This window comes from Nematostella vectensis, chromosome 8 (genome assembly GCF_932526225.1).
Source record: "Nematostella vectensis chromosome 8, jaNemVect1.1, whole genome shotgun sequence".
Lineage (NCBI taxonomy): Eukaryota > Metazoa > Cnidaria > Anthozoa > Actiniaria > Edwardsiidae > Nematostella > Nematostella vectensis.
Window position 1 is genome coordinate 9,024,697 of NC_064041.1, and position 14,196 is coordinate 9,038,892.

At 39.6% G+C, this 14,196-nt stretch overlaps 1 protein-coding gene across 2 annotated transcripts; it reads left to right on the top strand.

Annotated features, from left to right (window-relative positions):
• The first annotated feature begins 1,188 nt into the window (after positions 1–1,188).
• Positions 1,189–12,349, top strand: LOC5519373. 2 transcript variants are annotated; one of them, XM_048731726.1, is made up of 6 exons: positions 1,189–1,498; positions 7,015–7,192; positions 7,646–7,954; positions 9,732–9,935; positions 10,623–10,808; positions 11,319–12,349. In XM_048731726.1, the coding sequence occupies exons 2-6, from the start codon at positions 7,033–7,035 to the stop codon at positions 12,008–12,010; spliced, it is 1,551 nt and encodes a 516-aa protein (XP_048587683.1). In that variant the 5' UTR covers positions 1,189–1,498; positions 7,015–7,032; the 3' UTR covers positions 12,011–12,349. The 2 variants fall into 2 exon arrangements, with proteins under 2 accessions (XP_048587683.1, XP_048587682.1); XM_048731725.1 differs by lacking the exon at positions 1,189–1,498 and adding an exon at positions 4,421–4,676.
• The last annotated feature ends 1,847 nt before the right edge of the window (positions 12,350–14,196 follow it).

Sequence of the window (14,196 nt, forward strand, 5' to 3'; positions counted from 1 at the left end):
TCACACTACCCTACCTCACACTAGCAGTCTACCCGAACACTACCCTACCTCACACTAAAACTCTACCCGAACACTACCTTACCCTAGCACTCTACTCGAACACTACCCTACCTTACCCTAGAACTCTACCCGAACACTACCTTACCTTACCCTAGCACTCTACCTGAACACTACCCTACCTTACCCTAGAACTCTACCCGAACACTACCCTACCTTACCCTAGCAGTCTACCCGAACACTACCCTACCTTATCCTAGAACTCCACCCGAACATCACCCTACCTTACCCTAGAACTCTACCCGAACACTACCCAACCTTACCCAAGAACTCTACCCGAACACTACTCTACCTTACTCTAGAACTCTACCCGAACACTACACGAGCTTACCCTAGCAGTCTACCGGAACACTACCCTACCTTACCCTAGCACTCTACCCGAACACTACACGAGCTTACCCTAGCACTCTACCCGAACACTACCGTACCTTACCCTAGCACTCTACCCGAACACTACCCAACCTTACCCTAGCATTCTAGCCGAACGCTACTCTACCTTACCCTAGAAGTCTAGCCGAACTCTACTTTACCCTAGCAGTCTACCCGAACACTACCCTACTTTACTCTAGCAGTCTACCCGAACAATACCCGAGCTTACCCTACCAGTCTACCCGAACACTACCTTACCCTAGCAGTCTACCCGAACACTACCCTACCTTACCCTAGCAGTCTACCCGAACACTACCCTACCTTACCCTAGCACTCTACCCGAACACTACCCTACCTTACCCAAGCAGTCTACCCGAACGCTATCCTACCTTACCCTAGAACTCTACCCGAACACTACCCTACCTTACCCTAGAACTCTACCCGAACACTACCCTACCTTACCCTACAGTCTACCCGCACACTACTTTACCTTACCCTAAAACCCTACCCGAACACTACCCTATTTTACTCTAGAACTCTACCGCCCCACCAGCCAATCCCAAAGTTTTGCAGGCGCGTAGCTTAGGAAGCCCTTGTTTCGCGCGTGTTTTCGTTTTCATAATTAAGATTTCTACCAGCAATCCTCACCTACCCCACGAAGTCGTAATTTATTCACTCTTCCACCTCCTGTTACAGTGACACACAATAACACAAGGCTCTTATGAGTAGCCACTCTATAAATCTTTTCATTATCAATTCCATTTGCAGCCCTAGGCAACCGTGTTATATAAGTCACCCATTGGTCTCGATTACTCTTTTTTCTTTAAAGAAAAAAAAAGAAGAAAAAAAAGCGGATTTGATAGCCTAGTTTGTTCCGTTTGCGACAGCATGACATCTCAATTAAATCCATCAATTAGGAACTGGTCATGTGTATATACTCCTTAGTAATCACAAACCAAACGATTTACAAATTTGAGCTTTTCTCATGCTTCAAGTATTAAATCGTCTTCTCGGCATCAATTGAACTAACAACAGCACGAAAAGCGATTCTTCGTGCTATGAAACCCCAAAGGTAAGAATAATATTCTTCAAAATGCATTTAACTTCTGTTTAAACTATATGTTGTCGATATTACTAAAGCTATAAGCGTCTGAGCTTGGGATTACTGAGTGTAAGAGTTTAAGTTCTGGTCGTAGATTTTTCATGGAAATCTATGAAAGCAGGACATGTGTATTTCGCCAAGGCCTCGAAATCAGTAGTTTGTTTCCTAAGAAAATAGAACACTGGATTTCAAACACAAGAGCATGAAGGACTTCTATCGATGTGTAATACTAACGATACTACAACTGAGCTAAAGCGTGAATTCTAGATCATTACAAGATAGGGGATCAACTGTATAAAACCGCGACGCAGATACTAAAAATACAATTACGATATTAAACAAAAAAAATGCGTTTTGAGTTTTTTTTTTTTTTGTTGTAATTGTAATATGAAAAATTTTTCAATAAATATCGCCAAGAAAATTTAATGGATGAATAAAGCTTATCTTGAATATTCATGCTTTTAAGCGGTTATAAATGGATGTTATCTGATTTTTGCATAGTAAATTTTCCTATTCTTCACCTCAACTCGAGTGCTTAATTAAATGCAATGTTCTTAAAATCTAATATTGATGTTCTTATTTACAAAGCTCTTGTAATCGTACAATACTTCTCGAATCTTTGATCATGTCGATCGTTTATTCGTTTTTTTAGCATTCAAAGAAAGCCAACTGTCTATTTTTTTGTGTTAAACGCAGAGACCTGTTGGAAAGCGTACCGCAAATTTAACCTGACGATTAACAATTTAATTATCATTTAGCCTTAGGTTATTTCATTACTAGAGTTATTTCTCCGGTGTTTGATCCAATATAGTTTGAGCTATTTATATTCATTCATAAGGCACTTTGGATACAGCTGTAGTCCCCAATTCAAAACGAGTATGGCGTAAGAATTACGTGTGCCACATAACAGGCCCATTGAGATCTGCTGAAAATTACGAGCATTTAGGAGATCAGTCTAAAAACTGTAGCTATAACAACCAACCAGAAAACAGATTTTCTTCATAAAAATAACCAGTTGGAAAGCAAAAGAGTTAAGACCCGAACTTGACAGGAGATTTCTTTGACCAAACAGAAGACCGGAGTGTTAACCAATCAAATGCAAAGTAGGAAGGGGAGAGAATAGCTCGGGAAGAATAGTCAGTTCTTATAGAGATGATATGGAAGCCCTCAGCAACATCTTTTAAGAAGACTCTGGGACCGATTTGTTTGACAAATCGTTTAGTTCCGGAAAAAGAAGTCAATACAAATGGGAAGCATATCTGATTAGCAAACTGAATCCACTTAAATCTCAAGGAAGTTCAACATCTATTCTACAATCAAGAATCTCGTTTCACTTATAACCAAAACGGCTCCATGCTATTGCTAAAGCTTAAAATTGTATATGGATAGTAATATTTTTCCAGATTGATACGAAATTTATATTCATATAGTCATCCCGAATCGAGATATATTTCGTTATCGGTGTTTCTTGAATTATTGCGGGTGAAAATACACAAAGAGTTGTTACTAAGGTACTTGAAATAACTACGTGGGTAGTTACGCGACCGCTAACGCAAAATGCACGACTGCAAAGCGACCAAGGAGGGAGGGGCTTATGTCACCACACATATCAATCAATGGCTGTCCTAAAAGAGTCTGGGGCGAGTGCGAGGAAGACCTGTGATATTCCAAAATGTTAGGGACTAAGCACCATTTCCAAGATGGCTGCCAGAAAAATCGTAGTAAACATGAGTTCCTGCAAGTTTACGTGGAAATTTTCGACTTACAAATAAAGCGGTAAAAAAGCGAAAAAATGATTGAAGCGGACTTCCAAATATGGTATGTAATGCTTAATCAGGAAATGACCGAGCGATCTAGAAAAACGAAAGAGAAATGGTTCATGGGTAACGATTAAAAAACCGAATCCTGGTCTCTGAAAGCCATATGAATGTTCACAGGCGCATAAACAAGAATGTTACAGCTTTCCAGACCTATGTTTTTATTTACGTTTATTTGGTAATTTTTGGATAACCATGGAGCACTGCGGGTTACGAGTGAAACCTTATTTGAAATAGGTGTATAAAACCTGGTACAATACCACTAGCGCTTACCCAATCAACAGCAGTACAATCTCAGGGCGTCGAGGTCAGCAGAACGCGGCGCGAGAATGAGGCGCCTTGTTCCGCCGCGACACTTTTCCTCGCGTTCTGAACGGGTTTCCTGTGTCGGGCAATAGTCACGAATGAAACCCATTTGAGTGCACGGGGTATGAAATTTTGTGACATAGAAAGCTAAAGTGTAGAGGCAATTGATTTTTTGCCTTTTTTAAAATACAATATCGCTTATAAAAAACCCCGCAAGAACAAAGCAGAAAATCAAAATAAATACGTATGTTCGGTTATTTGATCCCATTTCAAAGTCAAATATTTTGATCTTTGTATGAAAATAAAAACCGAGATTGCTAGACACGGCATGTGCATTCTTGTAAACACATTTATTCTATGACACGCAAAAGGACTTTTATTTTGACGGGTTTTGGTTCAATTAAACCAATGTTTGCATTTTATTGATAAGACGGGATTTTTCCTTGCATTACTATTAATCAACTTGATAAAAATTGAAACAATTTTGTTTCATTTTTGTTTCATCTTAAAAGTATCACACTGTGTTTCTTTCGCTGTCCGCAAAAAAAAAGTTACAACAAACTAGATTTCAGATTTTAGAATTTATTCAAGAAAGCATAAGAAAAAAATCTGATCAAAATATTGGCTTGAGTTCTTGTAATCTAAACCCATTTTGTCACCTGTCGACTTTTTATCTTAAGCTTAGTGTAAACTGCTTAATAACGGGCTATTTCGAATAATTCAATTCTTTTGTTTTCTACGACTACGTACTGGCATTGTAATTCGTGTCGAGCGAGGGAACGCCGAATTAGTTGATGCACATTTATGCAAAATCAGATACGGCCTAGCGAAGCGTGTTATTTCATGCCAAAACCACGAACATTCTCGTGGAATAGAAAGACCGCACAACACCACAAATCCCCTGAATTGGTTATGGCTTAGGGTGTAAATTGTGCATTTAGCTGTCTGTGCCTACATCACAAGATTATAAAGTAAAGAGTCGCTGATATTTTGACAAGGAAGCCACGCCGAACAAGCTCATTAAAGTAAGAGTTGATTCACTTTCTAAGTAATCCCATTCCCTCATGTTTCACAGAGATGTTGTTTAGCTCGTATGGATTGGTCTCTGGGCCATTAACATACACAAGGTGCTTTCAAATGCAGTAAAAATCGTCTCAGGTAGTTGTCAATGTATTTGAACAATGTTGATAAACTTAGTCATGTACACATGCCTTGCGTATAGAGAACGTAGCTAAATCGCGCCACTGTAACTACTTGAGCCACAATTAAACAATTTTCACTTATGATTTCTTGGAATAACCGTTTAATCACATCCAGTACACGACCGTTTATGGGCTTCGAGCTATTTGTGTACACAAACTTAAAGAAATAATTATGGATGCTAGTCGGCAAAACACCTCAAAGACGATGCTATTAGAGAACAAAAGCCCCTCGGAGGACAAACTAGTGATTTCATCAGTATGTTATTGAAGAAAAGATAAGATTTCAAACGAGGAAATGAACTGAAAAAATCTTGCGCACTAAAATTGGTATCCAGTGGTAAAGAGTACAATCCAATACTGTCGGTAGGCTTTGCATTCCTTAGGAAACATTTCTCACTATTCTTACTTGAGTCCAAGTTCTGTGAAAATACATTCTTGAAATGATTGAAAATAGAGACATCGTCATTCAGGTATTCACTTTAATGCATTTTGCTTTGTTAATTCAATTACCGAGAACACAAGACTCAAAGGTTTTTTTTGAAGTGAACAAAGCTTAATTTTCAGCTAAGCACAAATCGGAGTTATCGGCCATTAGCCAATCAAAGAGCTGATAAAGAGGTAAAAATGACATTCCATGGCTTAATTATTTTTCTTTATTGTGTCCACCATTTAAAACATAAAAAAGTGATTATCAACTCGCGTATTTAACAAAATCTTAACACTAACAAAAACAAATCTTAAGAGTTTTAAAATAAACAAATCTGAGGCTGGCGGATCAATCATACCGACCATTTATTCAACTTTATCTATCGACTTCTTTTCAAATGCTTCGTATACCACCCTTCTTTGCATATCTTAAGGCATGTTTTTGCTCCTACAATCACCCACCCGCATCCGGGACGATGAGTACAAAACAGTCCTAAGTAGTGAGGTCATTGTGTAAGGGAAAACCCTGCTGTGCTTAAAACAGGACTCAAAATTCAAGCTAATTATATCCCGTGTTGTCTTCTGTGTAAACCCTGGGGCTGCTCAAAAACACAACCATAATACCGTTGATACAAGTATTTACCCGCTTATAAGAACCTAGGTTTTTCCAGGTTAGCCTAATCAGGTTCATATTTAATGGGTACTATTTTATATTTTAGGCTACTTAGGTTCTTAAATAGATTCTTAGTTTTAAAGAAAAGTTAATATACTAATGGCTAATAGAAGTGTGGTATCCAGATTGATGAAATGTTAATACCGGCCTGGCCTTGGTACAATATGTGATCATTAAATAATAAATAGTTTACTGCTTGACAATCATGATTTTCATCATTGCTAGGAGATCTAAAAGGATAATTTTCTTAAAATAATAAGCTAAAGAGGTTTTTATTTAACGGGGGTCTAAATTGGTATTTTTAGGCTAACAGGATCTTAAATTCTAGGTTCTTTATACTAATATTAAGAATCTATGAGCGGCTAATTTGCGTAAACATACGGTTGAAGAATAAAATTTTTTATCTACTAAGACTAGAAAGGTTTTTATGATTAACATTTACATAGAAAAGGTGTTTTCAATCATTAACAGCCTGAATAGTGGCAGAGCATATGGGCCTAGAATCGATCCTGAAGTCACCCACAAAGTAGGAGTTGAATCTGTCCGTGATTCAATTTATTCCCCGATACGATCCTTGGTCAATGATAGGTTGAAAAGCAAGCGCTGCTAGGCTGTGTAACCTAGTCAGCTCAAGTGAGACTTGTGCCATGCATGAATTGCCAGGATTTCTTGCGATAATACACAAAAATGCTGGGTGCATTGGTGTAATTGGGTGCACAACCCGACAACATGTACACCAACACCACCGAGTATAACGCATCAACCCAGAAAAATGAATCTATCAGTGGTTGTCTTTTTAAGTAGCGCACGGGAAACCTGTGATTCTTTAAAGCGTTAGGGCCTCTCTTTTAAGTTTGTGGCCAAATAGAATAGTTACTACTAGTTTAAGTGGTAGTATTCGTAAGGCGATGGGGGAAAAAACGAGGAAAGATCAGAGTTCTAAAAAAAGACTGAATTATATCGAAGGGGTGGTAACGAAATTGAAGAGGGACACTCCAGAAAAAAAATTGGACAAGCGAGACTTGGCTAGAAACATACCATAAATTCCTACTTTTGTTCTAGGGTGGCTACTAATGGGACATGCACAAGACGTCGGTATTATACGCGCTTTTAGTTGCATGCAGTATCGCTGATCTACTTTGTAGCGCTGAACTGCACTGGGAAGGCTGTGGCAGTTATTCGGGTGTTGCTGTCAGAGAGACTGGGATGGAATATTGTCAAATTCGAAGTTGTACATTTGGTAAGTAGAAGTGTCTTTCGCCTTTCTTGTGTTTTTAGTCTTTCTGTTTTAGTCCCCTTTACAAGTTACTGTTTATTTGCTACCTAACTTCCTATAGTTGCTCACATAGCCTGCAATTTTATTGTACTGCAAAAGGCTTTAGAAAACCATAACATTATGATGATGATGATGATGATGATGATGATGATGATGATGATGATGATGATGATGATGATGATGATGATGATGATGATGATGATGATGATGATGATAAAGATGATAAAGATGATGATTACGATGATGATGATAAAGATGATGATGATGATGTGATGACGTTACGATAATGATGATTATTATAATGATGATGATGATGATTATAAATAATGATGATGATGATATTGATGATGATGACGATTATGATGATGATGATTATAGTGTTGATCTTTTAATATATTATATTCCTCGCTTCCTCAGATACTCCATCTCAAGGGAACCACCGCTCACCCCCTTCTCTCTCCTCCGTTGCACCTCTAACCACACCCATCTACACACCTCTCATTGCTCTAAACAAGCTACTTTGGAGCCTCGACTCCATTCTATACAAAATACTACTTCTATGTCTGCTGCGAGTAGTATTCAGATGTGGGAACCCTGTGGAACTGTACGTTGCGTTGGCTGCCTTATTTCACTCGGGAACCCTGTCTCAAGCTGTGACTACTGGACCCAGTTCCACTACCACAGGAAGTCCGACGGAATCTGCTTTCATCAGCCAATACAAAAGAGGTCAGTGAGTTATGCACTATCACTATCACTGTCACTATCACTATCACTATCACTATCACTATCACTGTCACTGTCACTGTCACTGTCACTATCACTATCACTGTCACTGTCACTATCACTGTCACTGTCACTATCACTATCACTGTCACTATCACTGTCACTGTCACTATCACTGTCACTATCACTGTCACTGTCACTATCACTATCACTATCACTGTCACTGTCACTGTCACTGTCACTATCACTGTCACTATCACTGTCACTATCACTATCACTATCACTGTCACTGTCACTGTCACTATCACTATCACTGTCACTATCACTGTCACTATCACTGTCGCTGTCACTGTCACTGTCACTATCACTGTCACTATCACTATCACAATCACTATCACTGTCACTGTCACTATCACTGTCACTGTCACTATCACTATCACTGTCACTATCACTGTCACTGTCACTATCACTATCACTATCACTATCACTGTCACTGTCACTATCACTGTCACTATCACGATCACTATCACTATCACTATCACTGTCACTATCACTGTCACTATCACTATCACTGTCACTGTCACTGTCACTATCACTGTCACTATCACTGTCACTGTCACTATCACTATCACTATCACTATCACTATCACTATCACTATCACTATCACTATCACTATCACTATCACTATCACTGTCACTGTCACTATCACTATCACTGTCACTGTCACTATCACTGTCACTGTCACCATCACCATCACCATCACCATCACCATCACCATCACCATCACAATCACTATCACTATCACTATCACTATCACTATCACTATCACTATCACTATCACTATCACTATCACTATCACTATCACTATCACTATCACTATCACTATCACTATCACTATCACTGTCACTATCACTATCACTGTTACTGTCATTATCGCTGTCACTGTCACTGTCACTGTCACTGTCACTGTCAATGTCACTATCACTGTCACTATCACTGTCACTATCACTATCACTATCACTATCACTATCACTATCACTATCACTATCACTATCACTATCACTGTCACTGTCACTGTCACTGTCACTGTCACTGTCACTGTCACTGTCACTGTCACTGTCACTGTCACTGTCACTGTCACTGTCACTGTCACTGTCACTGTCACTGTCACTGTCACTGTCACTGTCACTGTCACTGTCACTGTCACTATCACTATCACTATCACTATCACTATCACTATCACTATCACTATCACTATCACTATCACTATCACTGTCACTATCACTATCATTGCACCGTCACTATCACTGTCACTATCATTGCACCGTCACTATCACTGTCACTATCATTGCACTGTCACTGTCATTTTAAGTAATTTTCCGTGTAAGAACTAGGAAACCTAACGGCAAGTGCACGCTGCCTTGCCAAATATGTATTTGTTAATTCTAGAAATTTGATTGGCTAAGACAAGCAATTATATATAACATTTTACAAAATCATTGATTATTTTTTCTGTGATTTGTGAACCCCCTTGGTACGCGCGTATACCCCCCTATTTACTGAAGCAAAATCGTAGTTAACACGAATTCCTGCAAGTATGCGTTGAAATTATCGACTTACAAAGCTCTAAAGCGATAAAAAGCGAAAAAAACAAATGTTTGAAGCGGACTCTCAAATATGATATGTAATGCCTAATAAGCAAATAACAAAGAGAGCTAGAAAAACGACAGTTGTTAAAACAAGATTGACTGATATTGTTATTTATTTGTTTTGCATTAGGTGAATGCGATGCCGGCTGGGTCCAAATGAACTCTTCGTGCTACTATCCCTCACGTGAAAAGAAATCATTTGATCGCGCGCAAAGAGCGTGTAGCTATCATGCGGCCAGCCTCGTCACCATAACGAGTCCAGAAGAGAACTCATTAGTATTCAACATAGCACGTGACTTCTTGGTGACGCCAGAAGACACACCAGTCTGGATAGGTATGTCCGATTGCAGTACATGTTAGCTGCATGGGTAGCCCAAGCTCTGTCATTGAGTAATCGGGGGAATTCGAATAAATGACACAGAACAGCGCTAAAAGTAACGGCTCCAAATGCGCTCTAAATCGCTTAAACCTGGAAATACCTTCAAGTACTACATCAAAATGGATGGAGTTTATTACATTTTAAGGAAAAATTCTAGCACAAAGTACCAACCGGCAATGGGGCGTAGCTTGGGCTACGTGTGGTTGCAGACGGGAACTCGGTGTTTTCCGCGCACAGTTAGGCAATGTGTCGAGACTCCGCCGCCATATTGTTTTGCTTAGTCGACTCTATCCTACAATTCAGCTAAACAAATCGAGACAGCAACTGCTGCTCAACTCATTAGTACACCGAGTAAATATGGGTTATGTTGAATCAGAGAATTCTTCGGTAAGAGTACTTACGGTGTGCATATTTGCGTATAAAACGTCACGCTAAAGAATGACAGTTCCTGTAGCAGGATTGTCAATCTTCTTTCTCAAAGGCCCTACAAACACGCAAAGAGGTTCGAAAGGGTATATCCTAATATTTTTATTTTTACTCTTATGTACGACCCTCTGTTTTTAAATCTCCAGTGAAATTGTAAAGAAAATCAACCAACACACGCCAATGACTGCTCACTCACTTCTGTTTTTTTTTCTGCAGGAATGGAGCGTGCGCAGTTGAGCTCTACCTCACAGACCCTGCAGTGGACTGATGGCACCCCCATACATTACACCAACTGGATCATCGGCGAGCCTGACTCCAACGGTGCATGTGTACAGATGATCCTTAATGGTTTATGGGAGGACTCCTCTTGTTTGCAGACGCTTATGTTTATATGTAAAAAGCGTAAGTAGAAACCGGTGCTAATAAAGCTGTACTGAGCGAACATTTGGCGCAACCCACAGTGTTATTAGAAAACGATTCAAGGCCTTAGAAATCTGCATACTTGAGTGTTTCTGAAAATGAAGATACCAATGATGCCACACGGCCCTTAGACTGTATCCACATTTGAAATGCGTGCAAAATAACGCAATTACTGGAATGCGAAGACGCAGCTTTAAACCTGAAACAGCGTCTTCAATGTTCAGCGTCTTCGTGGTGTTTTTCACCTAAATAGTCTATGGGAGACTTGGACGAGAATTTAAGAATGTATGAAGGAAATGCATTTTTATGTTGCCCAATTTTACAAAGAAAACCAATTTTCTGAAAGTTTTTACGTAAAATTCTGTGACTTAGACAATGCAAGAAATGAATTGATGTCGGACTTAAAATGTACATGATTAATCTTCTTATAAGATGACCGAGCTCTTTCTTTGCTCTCTTGTCATAAATTTGTATTGTTGTTGTTGTTTTCAGCAAGCTCCTTCCCACCCCCATACTCACGTAGCACTGAGCTCGCAGTGATGGTCGGGATACCTCTATCATTCGCGGTTATTGTAATTAGTGTGGTCAGCTTTCTCGTTCTCAAGAGCATGCGCGATGCAGATGGGACATTCTTCGGGTACGGAAAAAACCGAAATAAGGAACGCATGCACGCCGCTATCGTTGACGTCACAGCTAGTGTTGCCCATATAAGGGCACAACGTGGCTTTAATGCAGAAGATTACCAGTCCCCCTCTAAATCTAGCACGAAATCGAGGTCGCATTCAATTGCTTCATCACAGAACAATAACCACACGAATCCAAAGCCTGGAACGAGTAGTGACCGGTCTCCAGATATTTCCCCGGGTTCACCGGAGAGGAGGGAATTCGCTCAGGTGACTGGGCCGAGGATTGAAATAGAGGAAGACCCAGAGCGGATCGAGATTCAGATTTGCGCTTCCTCGACTAGCATCGAACAGGATCCAAGCAGGTTTCAATCCACCACGAGTCTTGATTACTTAGTATCTAAATCCTTTATCACGCCGAAGACGAGAAAATTGAAGGGAATACAAAAACTCGAGGCCACGGTCCGTCCCGCGGGAAAGCACGGGATTTACAGAAAAAAAGACAGTTTTAACCGAGGCAGCTTTACTAAAGGCAGCTCTAAGAAACCCAGTTTAACATGAGTCGGATTTCTAGGAAGAGGACAAGGGTACCGTACGTTGAGTTTTTAGGAAAATGAAAATGACACAGCTTCGCTGATGCCAATGCAAAAAGCACCTTTGTTAAAATTTTACTTGCGTCCATAATTGTCATCAAGCTCGGTGAATACTTCTTAGAAATTATAACTCTAAAGCAAGGGCAAAAAGCTTTAATGTTTTCTGATCGATTCAATATTTAGTGCAATCTGCGCCAATAGCACATCATCCATTTGTAGAACCTGTAAATAGATAATTGAAATTTTTATAGCAATAGAACTTTTCCAATTACCTTGTATATATTTTTCAAATAAACCACTAAATCGATGTTCCTAGAAGTAAGCGCCCTGTCCAGGCCCCGTAGTCACACACACACCCAGCTTGAAGGTCCGCTCAGAGCAAACAAGAAATATTTTAAAACGTTTGGCTGGATTACTGTGCACATCAATATGTCTAAAAAATGACTATAAAAATCTTTTTTTCAATAATTATCTTTATTATTATCGCTATATGTTAAAAAGCACCCTATTAATAGGAAGCTTTAAAATATATTTTAAATACAAGATTGAATTTATTTGAAGTATTGATTGCCTACTGTAAAGGCGAGGGGAGGGGTATACCGGAAATTTGGTCCGCTGAAATGGAAAAACACCCAGCTCAAAATCCTGGCTACTGGCCTGCCTGTTATCATAAGAGTTTGCGGAGAGTCTGGCGTCTGAAGTGAGTATCTACCCTTTATTCCCTACAAGTAGGAAAATATCTTTATTGCTTATATTAGCGATCGCCTACAAATGCAGACTGACGCCTTAAGGCTGATTTAGATAGCACGATTTAGTTGTATGCGACACCTCTGCAACTCGAGTCATAGAGTGAAAATCAGCCTACGATGCTTCGACTACGGAAGTCGTAGTGTGTAATTCAGGGCTTCTTGAAATTCTAAGGAATTCTTGAAGATCACTGAGCTTATTTTTTTCGTTTGAAATACCTAAAAAGTGCGATAAGCCAAAAGAAACCAAATTTCCTCATGATGTCAGAGGGAGAGTGCACAAAATCGCGTTAGTAAATGCTTTACCCTTTGGCATCTCCAGTGCATCCTTTCTTTCAAATCAACTATAGGGTTACATATAGCCCAAGGTTAGCGCATATATGAGCAATCAAGAAAAACCGGTTTGATCTAGTGGCTTGAAGAAAAAGACACGAGATAACTGTTAATTCAAATGACACTTATGGACTCCAATTTATCCAACTTTTTATGGCCCAAGAGCGAGGTTTTAATAAACAGCGTTTTCATATTTTTTATAATCGCAAAGTGCTGAGTTTTTTTTTATGACTGGGCACTAATAAAACAAAAGATCGCTCGCAGCACCCGTCAAGAAGCATTTCGTTATAAGGCACAGGTAACCCAAGCACTCGGTTTGTATTCTACATTCTGGTACGCAAGATAATTTGTATGAAAAAAAGGGAAATTAAAGAAAACAGATTTCATAGTGGACTCACTTTATTCTTGTCTCTTGGGATCTCTCCTAAGTACTATGGGGCCATTTTACTCACCCGTTCCTCTTTCACCACCCATACACAAGACGAGTAAAGGAGAGAGCTCTCTATCTTCTTTACTCTGCTGAGTTTTTATCAGTATGTAACAGTCTAGACAAAAGATGTCACATTGATGGAAGTATTTATAGGGAAAAATGCTCATAAGGTTTGAAATGTTATGTTTTGCGCCTCTCTGAGAACAAAATAGTTTTGCTGACGTTTTAAGCATTAGCCCTTCTTCGGACCAATAGAGAATAAAGCCGGATGGGGAGGGGGGGGGGGGGTGCATTTATAGCGGACCTCCGCGAAGCTCCGCGTGAGCGGAGCACCATACCTGAGAAAAAGTGATATACAAGAAAAACCTCAACCGTTAAAAGACAAAAAAATATATTAGAATCCGAGATATTTAACATGCCATGCGCTCTAAATTATCAATCACATCCTCGAAGAAACTTGCAATATACACACTGCTTTCTATATTTTTCGCGTTTTCCGTTAAAAATCATCGGAGTTGTAACGTAATCGACCGGAAGTAAACTGGTGACAATGCGCCTTTAAGGTGAAGCCCCACTGCCGATAAGGTGCTCTTAGATGACTCAGTGTCGGATATGATAATTAGGCAAAGGCGCTATAGATCGGTG